Here is a 22551-nt window from a genome sequence, read left to right as displayed (position 1 = left end):
TCTGTTGTTAGGACAGATTTATGTAGGCCTTAACAGTATGTGGGTACTGTTTGTCACTGTTACAGTGAAATTAATGTGCTGTTTAGTGTTGTGTTGTGTAGTGGCTTTGCTGGCATGCATAACAATTATTGGGTGAGTTTGCCCCCACCAAGATGTACATGCTACATGCCACTGAGAAGAACACTGACTCAGATACAGTACCTTACTGACACACTAGTGCAACATCAAGTGTCAGATATTGAATACGCTTTCCATGAGAATGATACCAAAGCTCTCCAATAGATATTTGAAAACATCTGTTTCAAAGGAGATACCTTTTACCCAATAGTCTACTGTTCCACATTGTGTAACTACTGGGCATGGGCAATAAACAACATTTACCAGCCAGTGAAGTGCGGTTAGAGGTTGGGTAGGCACTCAAGTCAGTGGTTGGGTAGGCACTGGCTATCATCAAAGACAGATTTGGGCTACTCACAAATGCACATTCTCCTCCTTCTTCTTATTTATGGTTTTATGGCAGACTACAACTATTGGTGTATTGCTGCCACCTACTGTATGGGGTATTTAAACAAAAATATTCCATTGCGGGAAGTGGATTGTGATTGAAATCACATCCCCAAACAGGCTCAGGTGCCTGTGAGAATGGAACATTCATCGACAGGAACAAATACACCTTGAGCTCCAACAACCAGAGTGACATATCTCACTGGGCAAAAACTGGTTTAAAAAACAATAGTCAATGTGATGACTTTGAATCAATGTGGAAAAATGATTGGATTTGAAAAAGTAATCAAAGGAAATTTAGTATTTTTTTCACCCAACTTTTTACCTAAATCCAATGACACGGTGACATGTTTTTGTTGATTTCACGTTGAATTCACGCTAGTTGACAAATATACCAATTATAAATTAAAACTAGGCGTTGAACTGACGTCTGTGCCCAGTGGGATGCAATTAAACGAAATCGAAAAACAATTTTCACCACATGTAAACTGACGTGCCAGCCCTGTAAATTACAGGCCACCTCTGTGTGGAAGTTGAGACATCAACCAGCTGCCAGAAGATGGCCCCCTTGCCTCTACTATACAATAAAATGATATATTTCGCAATGAGTTTTAGACGAAGGCAGAAAATGCCCGGATTAGATCATAAACAACCATGGATCCGCAGGATGGTGACACTCAAGGTTGTATATCAAGTGCATTTTAGAACATCGTGTTCAGAATAAAAGGGATATGGATTGAGCTGGATGACCGTTCAACTGATTGTCAACCACGAACCTTTCTTTTCCTACAGCGGGACAGTATCTTGCATGTGTGAGTATGGATACATCCGCGTGATGATGGGTACCGTCGTTTTTACTTACGGTTACGTCTTCGAATATAATTATGATGACAGCATTTTTGCGTATATAGCTATAGCCTAAATATCGCATGAATGGCTTCTTGATTTCGCTTCGTTTATTCAACAGAGAATGATTAAATAGTTGCTCTTCATTGCGGAATAATAAACATGTAATTGGCGTAAGAAAATGTATACTGTGAATTGCAAATTGTAGCGCATGTAGCCAGTTTATTACTGTGTAAACTGCGTTGATAATGTGCTACAGTATTCCAATGAATTGAATCAACATGAAATGTTTGTTTGGCTTGGACTCACTTGAGTGCCACTGTCTGGATAGGCACAGTAGGGAGCATCAGCTGCAGCATACATTATTCACTATTGGTTCGCAACATAAGTAAATGCAATGAGATGTAAACGTTTATAAAATAAAAAGACACATGGCCATACGAAAGAGCTCAAAGTATGCTTATAAAACCAAACATACTACTCTATACTAAAAAGGTCAATTATTCTGGTAAGAAATTGTACCTGAACGCGCTTCAGCCCAGTTTGAACAGAAAGGGAATAAGGTGCTCTACTGAAGGAAGTGTCCTGTGTTTTTTTTTTTTTTGGAGGTTAATTCTGCTACCAGTGTATAACTATAGTTTATCGGTTACTGGTTGGAGGATGCAAACATGGATGATTATTCAAAATCGGTGAATTGTGTCACCTTCAATCTATGTAAGAGTGGCGTGTTACATGAGAGGGTAAAGCCCAGTACTACACATTAGACACGATGCATATGAGTCACACTCCTCTTTCTAGTTCTATGTTCTAAACCCCCTCACATTCACATGCCTGTGAACATGGCACCTCTTGACATGTTCCCGAACCCCCACCCTGTGCGTTCCATCCATACTCTCTGGTCATTCATTTATGATTAAATGTAGGGTAGGTCTTATGATGTGGAGATTGGGTTTATTTATTTTTTTGAAAATGAAGGCATACAGTACATAAAATTTTCACCCATTTTCATCCCCCCCAAAATTGGAATAAGCAAAGGCTTTGATTTTCAAGTTGTACTTGTCACATGCACAAGCACAGTGAAATGCTTAAAATGATTTATGGTCAAACAGATGGAAAAGGGCTCTTAGAAAACATCTATCAAAAAAAAATGGATATTCAAAATACATCAAACACAATAATGTTGAAGTAACATTTATATTTCGTTTTGAAGAAATTATTTGCCTTCTGTAAGTTTAATAAATATTGCCTAATGTCTTGTCATTCTCTTACCAAAACCACTTTAAGATATTTTTTTATAAGGAGGGAGGATAATGAAAGTTCAAGTAAAGGTGACCTATCAATTACTTATAATGTTTTTACTGCTAACAATTTGGTTAATGATTCATTTAAGTGATTCAAATGTGTCTTTCTGTTACCAAATCGGTAACAGAATTACCAATAAACCTGTAAGTGAATGATTGCAACTGAATTGCTTAAGATGGGAATTCATAGTAGTCACAAAACATAGTCGGGTCACCTGCTACTGTCTTCCCTTCTTCCACTGTTATGTTCAGCTCAAGGTTTTATTTATCTTTCTGTTGTGTGGTGGTCAAAGAAAGAGTATGAAAACATTGACGGTAGTTGAAATTTGGTCAGTCCAAATCTGAACCAATCATAGACATTTGTTTCACAAGTTTGTACAGTAGAGCACAGGACAGTACAGCACATAAAAGTAGAGTGTGCAAAACATTAAGCACACCTGCTCCATGACATAGACTGACCAGTTGAATCCAGGTGAAAGCTATGATCCCTTATTGATGTCACTTAAATCCACTCCAATCAAGGGGAGGAGACAGGTTAAAGAAGGATTTTTAAGCCTTGACAGAATTGAGACATGGATTGTGTATGTTTGCCATTCAGAGGTTGAATGGACAAGACAAAAGATTTAAGTGTCTTTGAACGGGGTATGGTAGTAGGTGCCAGGTGCACCGGTTCGAAAGTGTATAAAAAATTGTCCACCACCCAAAGGACATCCATCCATTGGAGTCAACATGGGCCAGCATCCTTGTGGAATGCTTTTTGACACCTTGTAGAATCCATGCCCCTCAATATTAGCAAAGTGTTCCTAATGTTTGGAATACTCAATGTAGGTCAATACAGTACAGTACTGTATAGTTTAGTACAGTACAGTAGAGCACACTAGAATAAAGTACAGTATACATTACTTCATTGTAGTGTACTATTATGCATTTCTGTATAGTACAGAATAGGGACCCATGATGTCATTCTGTTACCATCATTCTACTGGGTGTTAATCCACTTCAATTACCGTCGTTAAATAACCAAAAGAGATTTTTTTCAAACTCAAGGAGTCAAATCATAGCTGACACCCCATTCTTTCTGCAGACATCTTTGAATCATAATTCAGAGTAGATATATAAGAGTTTTTGAAAAAATGTGGTTATATAAAAAAGGGAGGGAGATTTTACCATCATTCTGATACCAAACTTTACTGCACTGTTCTTTGAGCAAATGTGTTTTTGTAAAATATTCTGTGGAAATTGTTAAAAGTAGTCCTTGTGCATAGAGTTGTATGATTTGTTTAACTTTTCAATCAATGGCTTCTGGCCTCATTCTGTTACTGTGGAATTGCCCATAAATTACTGTGGAATTTGGCATATATACAGTGCATTCGGGAAGTATTCTTAGTGACTTTTTCTTAGTAGTGACTTTTTCCACATTTTGTTACATTACAATCTTACTCTAAAATGTATTCAATTGTTTCCCCCCCTCATCAATCTACACACAATACACCATAATGACAAAGCAAAAACAGGTTTTTCCTGTAAAACATATTTACATAATATTTAAATATTTACATAATATTGACATATTTACATAAGTATTCAGACCCTTTACTCAGTACTTTATTGAAGCACCTTTGGCAGCGATTACAGCCTCGAGTCTTCTTGGGTATGACGCTACAAGCTTGGCACACCTGTATTTGGGGAGTTTCTCCCATTCTTCTCTGCAGATCCTCTTAAGCTCTGTCAGGTTGGATGGGGAGCGTCACTGCACAGCTATTTTCAGGTCTCTCAAGAGATGTTAGATTGGGTTCAAGTCCGGGCTCTGCCTGGGCCACTCAAGGACATTCAGAGACTTTTCCCGAAGCCATTCCTGCGTTGTCTTGGCTGTGTGTTTAGGGTCGTTGTCCTGTTGGAAGTTGAACCTTCGCCCCAGTCTGAGGTCCTGAGCACTCTGGAGCAGGTTTTCATCAAGGATCTCTCTGTACTTTGCACCATTCATCTTTCCCTTGATACTGACTAGTCTCCCAGTCCCTCCTGCTGAAAAACATCCCCACAGCATGATGCTGCCACCACCATGCTTCACCGTAGGGATGGTGCCAGGTTTCCTCCAGACGTAATGCTTGACATTCAGGCCAAAGAGTTTAATCTTGGCTTCATCAGACTTAAGAATCTTGTTTCTCGTGGTCTGAGAGTCCTTTAGGTACCTTTAAGCAAACTCCAAGTGTGCTGTCATGTGCCTTTTACTGAGGAGTGGCTTCTGTCTGGCCACTCTACCATAAAATACTGATTGGTGGAGTGCTGCAGAGATGGTTGTCCTTCTGGAATGTCCTCCCATCTCCACAGAGGAACTCTGAAGCTCTTGGTTCTTGGTCAACTCCCTGACCAAGGCCCTTCTTTCCCGATTGCTCAGTTTGGCCGGGCGACCAGCTCTAGGAAGGCCAATGTGTTCTTGGGGACCTTCAATGCTGCAGACATTTTTTGGTACCTTTCCCCAGAGCTGTGCCTCGACACAATCCTGTCTCGTGGCTTGTTTTTGCTCTGACATGCACTGTGGGACCTTTCCAAATTGACCAGAGGTGGACTCTAATCAAGTTGTAGAAACATGTCAAGGATTATCAATGAAAACAGGATGCACCTGAGCTCAATTCGGAGTCTCATAGCAAAGGGGCTGAATACTTCTCAAAAAGCTATTTCCGATTTTCTTTTCTTTTAAAAATTTGCAAAAAAATCGAAAAACCTGTTTTCGCTTAATTATTGTTTGTAGATTGATGAGGATTTTAAAAAAAAATCCATTTTAGAATAAGGCTGTAATGTAACAAAATGTGGACAAAGGGAAGTGGTCTGAATACTTTCCGAATGCACTGTACATCTCTCTCTCTCTCTCTCTCTCTCTCTCTCTCTCTCGCTGTGTGCAGCCCCATGTGTTGATGATGTAACATGGCCATTATGGTTTCTAATAGACAAATATGTTATTTTAAGTTTCTCAAAATCAGCCTGGATGATGTAAGAGCTTCTCTGTGCCTGCAGGCAGGTCCTGGTTGTAACACAAAGAGTTCTCTCTGAAAAGATTAACTCAGCAAAAATAACTAGCATTTCACTCCCACTCTTCTGCACATTCAGTTCCCTCACTGACTCAAAGCTGAGAACGACACGCTGATGCTAACACCATAAAATCTGTTTTAAATCCAACAGGGTATTGAAGAGGAGAGGAAAAAGCTTCTTGGTGACCTGCTACAGGGATTTCGAGGACCAGGGAGAGCCCCAAACAACTCCAAACAAGGAGGCCAGAACACAGGGAGACCATAAAAACAAGGAGATTGAGTTGGAATAATAGACTATATATCTACACTGATGACACAACCTTCCACCTATACTCTTCCAACTCCAACTACAACAAGCTGGAAAACCTAGACCATTGGATCCCACATTTTATTACGCTAAACCTAAAGATTTTTTTAGTTTTCTGTGACCCACCGAGTAGCCTAAACCAAATCCATGTTTCTAGACAGAATCCAGTCCTAGTAAGTGGCAACCCTAAAGCAGCCAGCCACTTCCCTCCTGTGGGCCCGACCCACCTCTTGGGAACCAGTGAGTTGGTGGTGAACAACATTGTGAGGGAGAGGATGGGCAACAAGAGCACCAGCCCCCCCAGAGACCCGGACACTGAGACGCCTCAGAGAGAGGAGGCAAACAACACGGAGACTGCCTCAGGTGCCTACAGCACTCATCACACAGTACAGATCCCACACAGTAGTTTAAGTGTACACTAGTGGTGCGCGGGGCAGCTGTTTTTTTCTCGCGCACCTGCCCGCAATTGCTAATAACCCTTTTGCAACCCCCCGACTATATGTGATAAAGTGAAAATATGAGGTCTGCACCCAACCCCAATGCGAAAATATAGAAAATGCGTTAGGTTACAGTCAAAGACAGCATAATTATTTTTTGACAGGGGGTGCATGATTTTTTTGTTGTTGCCTGATTTAGATACGTTTCTGCTTATAATTTCCGACATTTTGGTTGGCCATTTTGGTAAGTCAAATTGTCTATAATTAGATACATTGTAGCTTCTCGTATGTCATTATATGTTGCCCTAAAATACTAAATATACCCTTGCTCAACTTTTAGGGACTGGGGAGAAAAAACAATAACGCAAAAAAACAAATGGGAAAGATTTTCTGTCCCAAATGTCCAAAAGACATCAGTTTGACCTGTTGTAAGCAAAAAGAAAGCTATGAAAACGACCCAACATGGTTCTGATGAAATTTCAGTTCTGAAAAGATTTCAGTTCGGCTTCGATGCATTTTATATGATATGTGGTTGAAATTTTTATCAGATTTTATGATGCTTTTATAAAGAAGACAGAACCTTTATATGGTATCTAACTGAGCATTGCATTTTCTCAAGATGCAGAAGTAAATAAATCATATTTCTCCACTCCTCTTCCTAAATCCAGATTTTGCCAACATTTGGTGTATACTTTTACTGCAAGAAATGCATACTTCTGCAGGATTTATTTGGAAGGCTATATGAGAGGTTATAGACCTACAGTCAGTGTCCAGATACCAGTTTCCATTTAACCCATCTGAAGAGTGGGCTACAGTTTCCTTGACATGCCTATTTGAAGTTCCGTTCTGTGACTGTCGAATTTGTAAAGCGTCTCGCAATCAACACACACAACATAGCGGGCACTGCTATTATTCTCTTTTACCACTTCACCAAATATTTTCCAAACATTGTGTCACGTTCCTGACCGTCAAACACATACAAAATAACAGAAAACCGGTCAGGACGTGAGTTTTGGGTGGGTAGTCTATGTTGTGTGTTTCTATGTTTGTTAAGGGTGACCTGATATGGCTCTCAATTAGAGGCAGGTGGTTTTCATTTCCTCTGATTGAGAGCCATATTAAGGTAGGTGTTTTCACATTGTTTGTTGTGGGTGGTTGTCTCCTGTGTCTGTGTCAGTTACGCCACACGGGACTGTTTTCGGTTTTGTTTGTTTGTTTGTTCGTTTTATGTAGTTTTCCTGTTCATGCGTTCTTCGTGTTTCATGTTAGTTCGTCGTTCAGGTCTGTCTACGTCGTTTGTTTTGTAACTATTCAAGTGTCCGTAGTGTTTTCTGTTTTGTTAATTAAAAATCATGTCGTATCAAAACGCTGCATTTTGGTTCAATCCCTGCTCCTCCTCTTCGGATGAAGAGGAAAGCCGTTACACATTGCTTTTATGGCCCTTCCTTCTCTTTCTTTTCAACTATCATTTCGCAGCTTTTGTCTTGTTGAATTAAACTTCGACAATGTCCTTTTTTGCCTCGGTGGATTGACGTTAACTTTTTCTGCGCGCTCTCAAAAGCATTATTTGGCGATTGGGTGTGTAAACTATTTGGCGCGTAGGCTACAGTTAAGCCCTAAAGTTTAGGCTTTTACACTAATACCAGATAGCCTAAAATAATGAAAGAAAACCCTCAGTGTAGTCTAAAGATATAAATTGCACTAATTATACATTTATGGATTTTTTTTAAAGGTATTGTTTCTCTTTTCAACCTGCAGGCCGCCCTTCAGCTACACAGGGACTGCGGGTTACGAGTCAACCCGTGTATCACTAGTGTACATTATACATATTTACTGTGGGGTAGATTTGCATATGTCACCTACCTCAAGCTGTTTCAAAAGACAAGCACTCTCTATGGCTGCCATGACAAAACCTTAAGAGTAGCCTTAAAATGTGAAATCAAACATGCCTATTCATCAACTGTCTATTACACTTGACATTGTGTGTTTTCAGGAAGTGGCCCCCCAGGCCCCAGCCCTGACCTGCTAGCCTCACTACAGTCTTTGGGAGAACACAGTGACCACACACTGCTGCCACAGTCTCTACACCAGGTGTGTGTTTTCACCTTCACCAGCACAAATCCTCTGTGGTTTGGTCCTGTGGGTTGTACTGTGTTTTGCACAGTAAATCTCATCCTCATCTGCCACATGTGTTTTGCCACTGAAACATCTTGCTTTTCCCTTGTGTCTTCTTTTCATTTGTAGCGAGAGTAAATCAAGCTTTAAGATGTAACCATGATTACAATGATCATGTACTGTACTCTATACACTTGTTGTAATCCTATTCAGTAAGAACACTTGCTTTGGCCCTCAATGTACTGTAATAGCCTTGCAGTTGTTGTTTTATCTTTGCCAGTTCTGGTTATCATGGAACAAAGAGCCAGCTATGATTTACACGCCTCAAGAAAAAGACAGGCCCCACTGATACACTGAGGTTGCGTCCCAAATGGCCCGTTGCGTCCCAAATGGCCCGTTAAATGGCACTCTACGTCCCAAATGGCACCCTATTCCCTACATATTGCACTACTTTTGGGCCCTGGTCAACAGTAGTGCTCTAAATAGGCAGGGAATTGGTTGCCATTTGGGACGGGCAAGATACACTGATACAGAAGAAAGGGTTGCTCTGTGATCAAACTGGTACAATCAGTGGAGCATTGGCAGAATAACTGGCCAAGAAGTACGCTAAGAGATTGCATTTCAGTTATGTGGACAAAATAGATGCCCATACATGGAGAATTAGAGCTGTACAAAACAAAATCCTGGTAAACAGGCACAGAGAGTTGAGACAGGGAAAGGAAGAGTTGTCTGACACAGTTGTTTGAGTTCTGTTGTGCGTCACGGTAGAAGTGAATCTGAGGTAAAACAGCTTGTTATTCGCCACATTACATCTGAGTCCCATCTTTTGCCATAGCTCTATCCTTCCAGACTACTATTTCATTAATTCATTAAATAATCCATTCATTTATTCTATACATGGACAGGGGAGTGAAGTTCAAAATGAAGAATACAGTCATGTTTGCACATACTGGACTTTCTAAATGTACAGTAGCCCTTATCCAGCTATCCAGTTAGCTAAACACTCATTCAAACAACTCAGTGAGAAGCAGGGTGCCGTTTCGGGAGTTTACTTGAATCAGTGTGAAACTGCAACAAACACAAAAGTACATGTTTTCAGTCACAGTAGTATAGAGCACAGAATGTCTTACACAATAACTGCACTAAATGTTACAAAATCTGTATGCTTGATATTGCTACGCTAGGTGTCCCTTTCGAGAAATAGTACTGAAGCTAATTCAAAGTAGCTAACAGCTAACTCAATTCTTAACCTTTTACAGAAACATGAAATTATATGTGATAAACATGTATCTTGTGCTAATAAACAATGTACTTACAGACATTGTGTCTTACAAAGCTTCCACAAAGGATGTTGAAGGATTGTAACTACTCTGTCACACTTGCACATTTTACACATTGCTTCACTTCTGAAACTGCTTCCTGTCACATGACACAAACAGGTAAATTCTACACTGCTGCACTTAAACTGCCGCTAGGGGATGCTAAACAACTAACAGGTCCTTAACAGTGCATATAAACATAAAAAAGCTCAGGGTAATACGCTAATCTAAGCTATAACATTTTACATTTATGTTTTAGTCATTTAGCAGACACTCTTATCCAGAGTGACTTACAGCAGTGAGTGCATACATTTTCATACTTTTTAATAATGGTCCCCCGTGGGAATTTAACCCAAAACCCTGGCGTTGCAAGCACCATGCTTTACCAACTGAGCCACAAGGGACCACGTATACGTTATTGCATGTGACTTTATGCCTTTAAGGTCATTGTCCAAGGTAAAATATTTATCCTGGTATGTCTGTCTGTATAATCTCTGCTGCCAATGACTGGAACGAACTACAAAAATCTCTGAAACTGGAAACACTTATCTCCCTCACTAGCTTTAAGCACCAGCTGTCAGAGCAGCTCGCAGATTACTGCACCTGTACATAGCCCATCTATAATTTAGCCCAAACAACTACCTCTTCCCCTACTGTATTTATTTATTTATTTTGCTCCTTTGCATCCCATTATTTCTATTTCTACTTTGCACATTCTTCCACTGCAAATCTACCATTCCAGTGTTTTACTTGCTATATTGTATTTACTTTGCCACCATGGCCTTTTTTTGCCTTTACCTCCCTTATCTCACCTCAGCTCACATTGTATATAGACTTATTTTTCTACTGTATTATTGACTGTATGTTTGTTTTACTCCATGTGTAACTCTGTTGTTGTATGTGTCGAACTGCTTTGCTTTATCTTGGCCAGGTCGCAATTGTAAATGAGAACTTTTTCTCAACTTGCCTACCTGGTTAAATAAAGGTGAAATAAAAAATATAAATAAATAATGTGATCTTAGGCTTTGATATACAGTATCTGTGCTCTCTCTCTCTTGGATTTCAAACTGAGAACATCTGCTTGTGAAACTATTTAATTGATGGAAATGTAATAGCGATGGTATTGCATTATCTCAGCACTTTAAAACATACCTTACATAACTCAAACCCTTTATTCGTATATGTCCTCTAGAGCAGGGATGGACAACTGGCAGTGGCCCCCCTTTCGTAGGCCTGCAAAAACTGCTGTTGGTAGTTGGAATAGTAGAATAAACAAGGTGCAATTTTGAAATTTGGTTGTGCATCAGCAGTTTTTCCACTTGTTATGTCAGTCACTCAAGAAGCCCATGTCAGCTAAAATGTTTTAGCTATTTAGCTACCTTTTCTCTACGCCCCATGGCAAAATGTGTGGAGTTGCAGGGGGGAAAAATTACTTATTTTTTTCTCACCGCTGTCAAGAGGGGGGGGGGGGGGGTGCTAAAATGTTTTGCCCACAACAGAATGACACTTAGGGACACCAAAAGGCTAGGGCCAGCTCTAACTGCATGCGTGGGTGTGGATGGGTATGGTGGGTACGCAGACCCGTGAGCCACTGCAGCCTTGTTTTTTTGGGGCCCGACCCCAATCAAAGTTGCCCATCCCTCTCTAGAGTCACTTCATATAGTCTTTCAGAGCAACATGAAAGTGGTCTAAGGTTATCTCATGGCATGTTTCATCCTTGAAGTTAAAACTTGAGTCATATTCAAGTTCATCAAGTGACTTGGCTTAGATACAATATGTGTTGGAAGTCGCACTGTTTAGTGTCGGTAGCCATTAATAGCTGTTAGGATCAGTTCATTACCAAGCAGGAGGATATCTAGTCTGACAGTTCAGTTGGACAGCTGAAGCTGAAGGATGTAGAAGGCTTTATTGGTTTCTCTTAGTTATAAACTGAATTGTCGTGGGGGTAAACATTTTCCTTCCATGCAATAGCCAACAGTAAAATAATTGTTTTCTTTAGGATATAACCTTTAAATTACGGGGGTAAACCGTTAAATTACATTAATTACTTTAAATGAATCTTTCAAGTTTATTTATTTCCAGGTAGGTTAAATAGAGGACCTGACATTCTGTACTGAAGTCTGATTCTGAGTAAGTGAGCTAAGTGACAGAATAAGGTCAGTGTGTAATGATTTTTTTTCTCACTCTTTCTCTTTCTTAACAGATAGCGGAGGCCTACTCCCTGGTAGAGGAATGTATCCTTGCCGTTACTTATTGCCAATATTTATTTCCACTCCGTCAGAGCTGAACAGCAGTTAAGCAGCAGTGTTTTTATTTTGATGCGTCAGGGACTTTGGTGACAGTGATTTAGGATGACACTCTTACAATTGTTAATTTGAAAAAGGAAAGGGACATGATACTTCTGCAGTGGTGGGGTAAGTGTTTCCATGTGTGCTGGGCAGAACGGAATATTCACTTTTAGTTTTTTAATTTCTATAGGCGGGTTACAATTTCGTTACTATTTGGCTTGTTCTGTTGGTTCATGGGTTGATTTCCCTGCAGGATTTCCCTTGATTTTGGTAAATACTGGGTGTGGAAGTTGGGGGTTGTTGATGAGAGAAATATGTTCTACTGAAAGTAATCCAATTAATTCCCATTGAGATAAGAATCTCTTACACAAGAGGTTTTGCCTAAGAAAGTAATGATTTGGACACACACACACACACACACACACACACAGTCAACTGCAGGAGAACATACCCTGGAATAGCTTTCAAATTCCAAGATTTATTTATAGCGTCATACATTTTCTGAATTCTTGATTTTCGCACACAAGCACCAGCTCACCAGCTCAACATCAGATGCTGTATATATTTGTCTGACGTTTGTTAATATGATCCTATCTTTTGAATCCCAGAGTTGACAGCTTCAGGGATAGGTGTTATGGGCTCTTGTAGTGTCCTCTTTCCTTAACTGCTGATGGTTATAAGATCAGTGGGCAGTGCAGTTCCTGCAGCTGGAGAGGCTATATCATGAGCGCCTCTTGTCCAACCTCGCCGCCCTGCAGGAAGACTGGGGTACTGCACTCTTCTCTACACAACTGCTCTGTCACTACCGTAGACTCACATGAACACGACTGACAAAATATAACTCTGTTATTCTTTGAATTCCACTCTGTGTGTGTGTGTGTTCTGTGTGCTTCCAGAGAGCCAGTGGAGAAAGCGTAACAGAGCAGCGGAGAGCACCTCACCAGGTGAAACCAACAGCATTGGACAGGAACACATAGAAATACTGCGCCAGATCTGCAGGACGCACCAGAGGTGAGATGGATACTGGTGGACCATAACATGGGTGCAGATCTAGCACAATTTTATACTATAACTATAACTGAGACGACATGCACAAAACATTGACTTGGACAATAACTTGTAGCGGTACTGCTTGCTGCAGTAGAAGGGAAAGCAAAGCATGTCTAGATAGTTTAGTTTGTCACATTCTGTCACCACCCACAATATTACCGCTCCAGAGGGGGATCAGTAAACACGGTCTTCATTTAAATGCATATTTTCATTCGTGAATGGTTTATTAGCTAGAGTCATTTGGTTGATATGTCAGATTATACCCTATGTTTGAACTTTGAACATATCATCCCACGCTAGTGGTTCTTGTCTAGACATGAACCACCCCTTAATTAAATAACACTCCTTTGATTTTCAAGTATTTCTCTTTACTTACTCTACTAAGCTATAGACTCAGATACGTTTTCATGCAAGTCACAGAACCCCACCCATGCCTCTTGGTATGTTAGTAGCTTGTGGCGGTTTGATGGAGATTGATTCAGCTGGATACCAGATGCTCAGTCACTGTAGTGGCCTCCGGTCATTCTAGCTTTCCATTTATTCAATCAAATGGCTTCAAAACATCAGCTCGCCCAGTCAGACCTCTTCTCTCTCTCTCTCTCTATTTATCGCCGTCGCTCTCTCTCCCTCTCTCGGTCTCTCTTTCTCTCGCTCTCTCCGTAATAGGCCAATGCTTGGTGCGGAAAAGGTAAGAAAATGCACCACACACCATCCTTTTGATGACGTTTCTTAGTCCATACTTTAAGAGAAGATTAGTGTGTTTGTGACATGAGCGACATTTATGACAAAGCTGGTTTTTATTTCTAGAGCATGGCAGACACAGTGCTGAAAGACAACCACAACACCAAGGAGCAATGTGAGAGGAATGAGAGAGAATCACCATCCCACCATGGAAAAGGTCAACACAAAACCCACCATCAGATGAATCCCTAAATCAATATTATAGAATGGCCACTTAGCCTAGAGATGTGTATAGGAAGGAGATGATATCATCCTCTTTGTTCACTGGAAAGCCGCAGAGTGTAGTTCGGGTTCTAATCAATAAAGGCTCATAATATGGAATCTGATACCAGATGATGCTCCCATACTGTCTCAGCGATAAGTGTGTGTGTGTCTGTGTCAGTATCTATAATAGGTGCTTATGGGTTCTATATGCTGAAGCCAGGTGATTAGTAGTAGGCCTAGTATTGTAAGCAACACTTCTCTTGTCTCTGCAGTCAGAGGCAGCAACCCTGTAAGACAGGGTGAGGAGGATTTTGAGCAGACCACGCCAACAGGAGCTGACTCTGCCATGGCTGAGGAGGAGGGAGGAGTGGTGGAGAGAGGTGTGGAGGAGGGAGGAGTGGACGAGATGGAGGCGGAAGGGCAGGTGGATGAAGAGGAGGTGTTTGAGGAGAGTCCAGAAGAGGAGGTGCAGGTGGTGGAGTGGCCAGCGGGGGTTCCCCAAGCCTCAGCCAAAGACCTGGTTAAACTCTCTCATGTGGAGGAGGTGAGAATACACTGTGACTGAGGCTTAAATAGACTCATGTTTATCTCTCTCTTCTTTCTTTTTTGTCTCTTTACCTTTCTCTCTATCTATCTCTTCTTGTATGTCTAGATCTCTCTATTGCTGTCTCTCCCTCTGTCTTGTTTGGTATAGGACACATTTTGGAATGAGATAGCCTTGGACAGGCTCAAGGGAGCACAGAAATGTCTTGGCAAAGGAGCTGGGTCTGTAACTAGTAAATTGTCTGTGTGCTTGATACATAATTCCATGTGCTGAGCCACACTACGGATGTGGCCATGGGTGGAAGGTTTGAGGACAGGACACAGAGGCTATGATGTCACTAAAGAGCCACAACAGATTTTAGAACAAGTAGTTCACATACAAATCCTGAAAAATAGGTCAGACATGGTTCAGACAATGACGTTTAGGAGGGCTTTGTTGAGCATGCCTGGCTAGTATTTGAACCCAGTTTTGTCTAGCAGTGACTTCTGAAACCACACAAGTCAGACTAGACACTAGAGACAACATAATATGATATACTAGCACTCTTGGGTTGACAATAGATCTGTTGCCTGAGGCATTATCCTGTGTTGTTATTGATCTCCGCATATTGACCCCATATAACTGACCTACCTATATATTATAGACGTGGATGACACTGTCAGTGTTATAAATGACCTAATTTACGTGCAATAGTGTATGACTCCGCTGAGCTGTACATCATTGCAGTTTGTTGTGCAAACATACACTTGTTTCACCTCTATACATTCTAAGGGTGTCTAAAATTGCTCCCTATTGCCTATACGGTGCATTATTTGGGGGGCGATGGCCCCCACAATAGTATATGCACTGGTTGAAGCTCAATGTTAAATTCAAATCTCCCTATCTTCATATCTAAGCCAATATGACACAATGTCAATGAAAATTCGCAAATTAACTTGATTGGAGGTACACAACACATTCGCCTCTCATAATGATCCATCCAGCCGTTTTGGACTGAATACCTTTTGTAGGTGCGACAGTTTTTATTAAATAGATAATTTAGCACCCTCACGTGCACATTTCCGTCCATTAAGAACCAACTATGTGCTACCTTTGTGTAGCATTTCTGACAATGCTAACATCTTTTCATCCGAATCTCAAAGTTCTAGAACCCGGACCAAAGCACTTGGGTTGCGCTAGTAGCTAGCGCAACGTGCTAGTAGCTAGCTAACACCAGTTGGATGAGAGGCAAGCTACAAGCAAAGGAAGCTATATTTTGCTTTGGAAGGTTTTTCACATGGCTGAAGTCATCTGTGTAAACTGTTGGCCTTGACACTTGTGTGAAATAAGCACAAATAAGATAGTGAACATCATTGACTGCATAATTACCAGTTAGCTAGCCAACTAAAGTTTGCCAATAACGCTAGCTAGCTACAAGCCAACAAGGCTGTAACTGTAATATTAGCTGTATGGACGGATCATGCATTCAATGTATATTGTCAGCGACTCAGTATTGACAATAAACAGTGCATTCGGAAAGTATTCAGTCCCCTTGAAACTTTCCATTTTGTTACGTTACAGCCTTATTCTAAAATGGATCTACACACAATACCCCATAATGATAAAGCAAAAACAGGTTTTTAGAAATATTTGCAAATATTATTTTTTTAAACAATGGAGATTATGACATTTGCACAAGTATTCAGACTCAGTATTTTGTTGAAGCACCTTTGGCAGCTATTACAGCCTCGAGTCGTATTGGGTATGACGCTACAAGCTTGGCACACCTGTATTTGGGGGGTTTCTCCCATTCTTCTCTGCTGATCCTCTCAAGCTCTGTCAGGTTGGATGGGGAGTGTCGCTGTACAGCTATTTTCAGGTCTCTACAGAGATGTTCGATCGGGTTCAAGTCCGTGCTCTGGCTGGGTCACTCGAGGACATTCAGAGACTTGTCCCGAAGCCATTCCTGCGTTGTCTTGGCTGTGTGCTCAGGGTTGTTGTACTACTGGAAGGTAAACCTTCGCCCCAGTCTGATGTCCCGAGTGCTCTGGAGCAGGTTTTCATCAAGAATCTCTCTGTACTTTGCTCCGTTCGTCTTTCCCTCAATCCTGACTAGTCTCCCAGTCCCTACCGTTGAAAGAACATCCCCACAGCATGATGCTGCCACCACCATGCTGCACATTAGGGATGGTGCCAGGTTTCCACCAGACGTGACGCTTGGCATTCAGGCCAAAGAGTTCAATATTGGTTTCATCAGACCAGAGAATCTTGTTTCTCATGTTCTGAGAGTCATTTATGTGCCCTTTGGCAAACTCCAAGCGGGCTGTCTTGTGCCTTTTACTGAGGAGTGGACTTGACACTTTGACCCCATGGCTTGGTTTTTGCTCTGACATGCACTGTCAACTGTGGGACCTTATATAGACAGGTGTGTGCCTTTCCAAATCATCATGGAAACAGGATGCACCTGAGCTCAATTTCGAGGCTCATAGCAAAGGGTCTGAATACTTATGTAAATAAGGTATTTAAAAAAATATTTTTTTTAGACATTAGAAAATAAAATATATATTTTCGCTTTGTCGTTATGGGGTATTGTTTGTAGACGGATGATGAAAAAGGTGTATTTAATCAATTTTAGAGTAAGGCTGTAACGTAACAAAATGTGGATAAAGTCGTCAAGTCTGAATACTTTCCGAATGCACTGTAGCTATCCCACATTCTTATACAAACAATGCACAGCTAGCTAGCTAAGTAAAGTTCATAGTCAACACCAAACTTTGGGAAACTGCCATGCTGCTAATGGATAATACATGCAATGGGCATTCCTCATTTAACATTAACGTTAGCTAACGTTACTCCATACACTCTAGTCATTCTGTGTTGCTTAGCAATGTAGCTATGTAACGTTACAGCCTTTACCTTATGCATTGATTCAGTACGCTCCCTCTGTCAATACAATTTTCTTGTCATTATATCCAAATTTGCATACATCAACTGTTTTAGACCATTTTTTTTAACCAAGCAAAAATAAATAAATGTTCAATCATTACTGAGTGAATGAACAACAACAAAAGCTTCCTTTCATCACCAGACTGTCTATTAAAATAGTGTCAAGATAATGTGTCATGACAGGGTTCGTAGCGTAAGCGTTAATGTCACCACCATGGAATCTGAAGGGTTACCACAGCAACAAAATCAAAATCTTTTCCGTAAAATAAATGTTAAAATGTTCTAACTAATTTTCATTGGGAAGGCAGATAAAGTATTTTTATCAAAAGCAATCCCTTTTGCTTGAGAACACAATCCTAGTAATTACTACCCTCTGGGGGTTTGATTAATCTCGCCTGGGCGTGCCAATGTAGGCGTGTTTTGCATTGGCTGAAAGTTGATTGCATTCGATTTGGAACCAGGCTGCCTGCTGGACGTGAGCCAAGTGCCCTGTTCAAAGCCCACGGCGAAGTTGGCTCAAAACAAAAGTGACCTATTTAAGCATGTGTAGTAATTACCAGGATTCTGTGTTTTCCCATGCAAAAGGGATTGCTTTTGTTAAAAACGCGTTATCTGCCTTCCCAATGAAAACTAGTTAGAAATTCAAACATTTATTTTATGGGAAAGAGATGTATGTTTCTGGACGATGCACCATGCTGCCTTGTTGACAAAATGACAGAGCAGGGCGATTTACTGTTCGATTTGAGAAGGGCAAGCCTCCCTCCTCGCTTTCGGGGGCGACAACGCCGCCTCTTCTTCTGTGGGGTTTATAGGCGGATGGCATCCAACGTTATGATGCATTACCGCCACCTACTGTACTGGAGCGGTCCCACCTGTGTACCAGAGTCCTAGCTTAAAAATGCACCAATAGAAGTATAAAGAGAGGTTGCCCACATGCAGGAACAACCCGAATTGTGGGCCGCAATTGCACCCTTCTTCGTCCTGCTACTACGGAGAAGAGTACAGTGGAGACTGGAGAGACCAACTCTCAAGGAATACACCATTGCCCTCATCCTTCAGATGTGCTCCACCCCTATGGTACATCCCAAGGACACACTGCTTAATGTTCCCTGAAATGTGTATGCCAGCTGGTTGACGGAGCGCCGAGCCCCACTATGCACTTGTTTATCTTCTGGTTCCACTGGAACATCAAGCTCCTCCGCTATTTTAGAAGTTTTGAATCCTAAGCAACCTGCGTACACATTGTTTGAAGTACAATAGACCAACATAGCTACTGTAGTAGGTCAAAGCTGTGTACTGGAAAACCTTGGTAGAGCGTGGATGGAGTAGGCATGGTGGTGCTCATGTGAATTTCCTTTATTTTCTGGCTTCAGAACGATGCTTACTTCTGACTTAAAACATAGTTTTTTGTTTTTAATTACACAAGGCTCTGGTCAAAAGTAGTGTACTGTATAGAGACAGAAATGTTTAAGCCATTCACTGCACACTGTTTCTAATTCACACTTATCCACCCCTGCAGAGCTCCTCACCAGATGGCCTGGTGTCCATTCTGAAAAGGAGGAGGGCGTCGCTAGATGGCCTGCCCCCAGAGGGTCCCGATGCATCCAAAGAGAACTCCAAACGCAAGGTGCGCTTCAGCGAGCCAGAGGATGGCATGGAACCAGGTATGGATCAGCCTGATAACCACCTCTCTCTCTCTCTCTCTCTCGCCATATAATGCCAATTAGAGCCATGAGGCACCCTGGGGCATGACTAACATCTGGAATGAGATGGGTTTAGGGGGCACGGAGTAAAGATGAATTCTACCTCTATTCCTTTCTAACTCTGAACCCCTTGTCCCCCACACCCTGAATATATCTCTCTTTCTCTTGCTATTTCTCTCTCTCTCTCTCTCTCTCTCTCTCTCTCTCTCTCTCTCTCTCTCTCTCTCTCTCTCTCTCTCTCTCTCTCTCTCTCTCTCTCTCTCCTCTCTCTCTCTCTCTCTCTCTCTCTCTCTCTCTTCTCTCTCTCTCTCTCTCTCTCTCTCTCTCTCTCTCTCTCTCTCTCTCTCTCTCTCTCTCTCTCTCTCTCTCTCTCTCTCTCTCTCACACACACACATTTGCATACACTCTATACATAAGTTCTTATACTGTGTCTTCAATAAAGACACAATAAGATAGTAGTAACATATTAATAAGTATGTTTTTTTTTTATCTGTGCAGACGAGGTGGGTGGAGACTCTTGTTTGATCCTGCTGTTGTTGTGCTTAGTAACCGTGGTAATCAGTCTGGGCGGGACTGCTCTGTACTGCACGCTAGTGGACACCTACAGTAGTATCTGCACCGACTTCTCTCACAACGTGGACTTTTACGTGGTCCAAGTACACCACTTCCTGGACGGGCTCAGACACTGGCTGTCCATACGCTCATAGTCAGCACGGTCTACTGGAGCAGTAAGGACATACAGTCAGTCGCCTGCTGCAGCAGTATATGGACTTATACAGAAGCCCACCTACTGCTACAGTCCAGCGACTCTTATGAAACCCTAGGAGGAAGACCAGCAAAAATATACTGTAAGACTGGTAACACTACTGGTTGGAGAGAATGCTTTAGGTGAAGTCAGACACTGGCTCCCCATACTGTCCAAGCCAGGGAAAAGATTCAGTAAGAGGGTATTATATACTGTAGGAACTGCTCTGAGACAAGAGGGAGCACTTGACTCTAGTCCCAGTATAAATTAGAGAAAGTCATTGAAGTTCTGGGATAGGGTCTGAAATAGAGAGTGAATGGGCTTGTGAGCATTGATCTAACAGGAGGCACAGGTGCAGACATTTTGAACTACTGACATTTCATATACAGACCAAACTGTTTCCGGAACAATGCCTCCTCTTGTTTTTGACCAGCAGTTTTTAACCTCAAGATGGACACAGCACAAAAGAGCTCCCAAAAACATGCAAAGGAACAAAACATAGCATTGTAAAGTATATTCTAGTTGGATTTTTTATAAAAATATATGTTTATCTGAATTTGTAAAGATGTTTATCTGAAAAACGCATACAATTCAGATAAACAGTAAAGATGTTTATCTGAATTTGAAAGCCTCATGGTAAAATTTGGGGTACAGTATGCCAATAAAGAAACTGACATTTTGGGGATTGAAAGGACACTTTTTTTTATGACAAGTCTTCTCGACTCCTTGACTTGTCAAATGTAGCCTACATGTTGTACATTTTACAGCAGTTTTTTGTACATGGAGACATGGGTTCAGAATTTCTCTTACATTCCTCTGAAGGTACGCAAGGTTGTTGACCACTGCAAATGAAGGTCATTTGGGAAGAATGGCTCTCTGGAATTGGCACATTGTTAAGTCATTTGTTGAAAACAGAGGAATATCAATACAAATATGCATGAAAGATACTGTATGTATGGCTCTTGGTATGACAATATGAACAACGTTTAATGTTCATACAGCAATGCATTTAAATGTAGTCATGATATTCAGTACTGCACTGGTTACTCAGATATTTCAGGCACTTATGTTAACTTGTTTGTGTTGGTCAATATTGTTATGTACTGTAACCATACATTTGTCTTTTATTCTATAAGTCTATTTTAATGTATTCAATACAAATCCATTTCCTTGCTTTGGTGAATAAACTTTGTTTGCTTTTATCTACTGTATGTCCAGGCTGGTCTCATTGACTAGACGTAACATAGTAAACAAAAATCCGGGACATTCAAATGAGTATAATATGTTGCGTTCAGTATGGCTACTTAAGACATAAGTTTACTTAAGGTCAAAACGAAAGTGGAGGGTGGGCAACTCAAATGTCTAGCAACACAGGGAAGGTAACTCAAACATCTAGCAACCCAACGGTTGCATGTTTGAATCTCATCACGGATAACTTTAGCAACTTTGCAACTACTTACTACTTTTTTGCACACCCAGTAGATTTCCAGGACCAGAGTTGGAGATCCCTGTTCTAAACCTAGTGCTTGGTTCTGTGAATGTGTTTGAAGGAAATCAGACAGAAAGTCACAGTTTGGCAGTGGAATGTCCCTAATGACATACTTCTTACTCTATGGGCATGATCTTCTATCCATTGTCTGACATTGGAGTATGGTAAAAGTAATATTTCCACCCATATGCTCTCCAAGAGTGCTATTCAATCTGTATCACTGAAGCGTTACAGATTTGCGTGATAGAAATGCAAAGGTAATTTCATATTGAAGCGACATCTGCAGCGTTTAGCTGAATGCAGTCTCAGCTAATGCGGGAACATAGCGCCCCACTGTGGAGATGTCATAACACCCATAAAACCTAGCGGTCAAATGGGGAAATGGTTCCAATTGTTTTCCCACCATTAATTCTTCCAATAGGGAATTTTAGAAACACTTAAAATAAGGGCTGTGCTTCATGTAGGCGTACTCTGGTGTGACGTTTTGATAACCATGTAAATCTCTCTCGGGCAAGGTGACTTTTATCAATATATTCGGCTCTGTTTACTCTATTTCGAAAATGCTCATTGGAATCAAAGTAGACATCATGCAAAACTACAAATACCTGCAAGTTCTCTCTAGCTGACATCTTGCCAATGTGAACAATGAAAGAACATCTCATACCAAGTTTCCTTTATATCATGTATGTTCCATCGAGAAAACAAGTAAACAAAAATAATGCAACATATAAACACGGATTGCATGATGCAACACAATTGCAAACAACACAGGCTGCTACAGTGACAATTAGAGGCAGCATTCATTGACATTACTCAACCACAGCCATTTACGACTTTATTCAATCCATATATTGTCTTTTGCGAGTTTTAAATTGGCAGAGTATCTGTAATCAAACATTGGCATGAGTTGTGCAATGTTGTAGCCTACGGGGCTCCTCTCAAGATGTAATACCACCAACAGGCCACAAGATGTCCCAGTGCACCATGAAACCAAACCAGACACCATT

The 22551-nt window shown here is 41.1% G+C and overlaps 1 protein-coding gene across 1 annotated transcript; it reads left to right on the top strand.

Moving 5' to 3' along the window:
- Positions 1-1019: 1019 nt before the first annotated feature.
- LOC129817241 (consortin-like) lies at positions 1020-21257 on the top strand. Its single transcript, XM_055872281.1, has 11 exons — positions 1020-1316; positions 5829-6347; positions 8415-8512; positions 12059-12089; positions 12825-12911; positions 13040-13154; positions 13860-13881; positions 14001-14091; positions 14411-14682; positions 19127-19271; positions 19809-21257. Exons 2-11 carry the CDS (start codon positions 6260-6262, stop codon positions 20015-20017), a joined length of 1158 nt encoding a protein of 385 aa, XP_055728256.1. The 5' UTR covers positions 1020-1316; positions 5829-6259; the 3' UTR covers positions 20018-21257.
- Positions 21258-22551: the final 1294 nt, after the last annotated feature.

Source organism: Salvelinus fontinalis, chromosome 20 (genome assembly GCF_029448725.1).
Source record: "Salvelinus fontinalis isolate EN_2023a chromosome 20, ASM2944872v1, whole genome shotgun sequence".
Classification (NCBI taxonomy): Eukaryota; Metazoa; Chordata; class Actinopteri; order Salmoniformes; family Salmonidae; genus Salvelinus; species Salvelinus fontinalis.
Note: the sequence above shows the minus strand (reverse complement) of the source record. Positions and strands in the feature narration are given on the sequence as shown.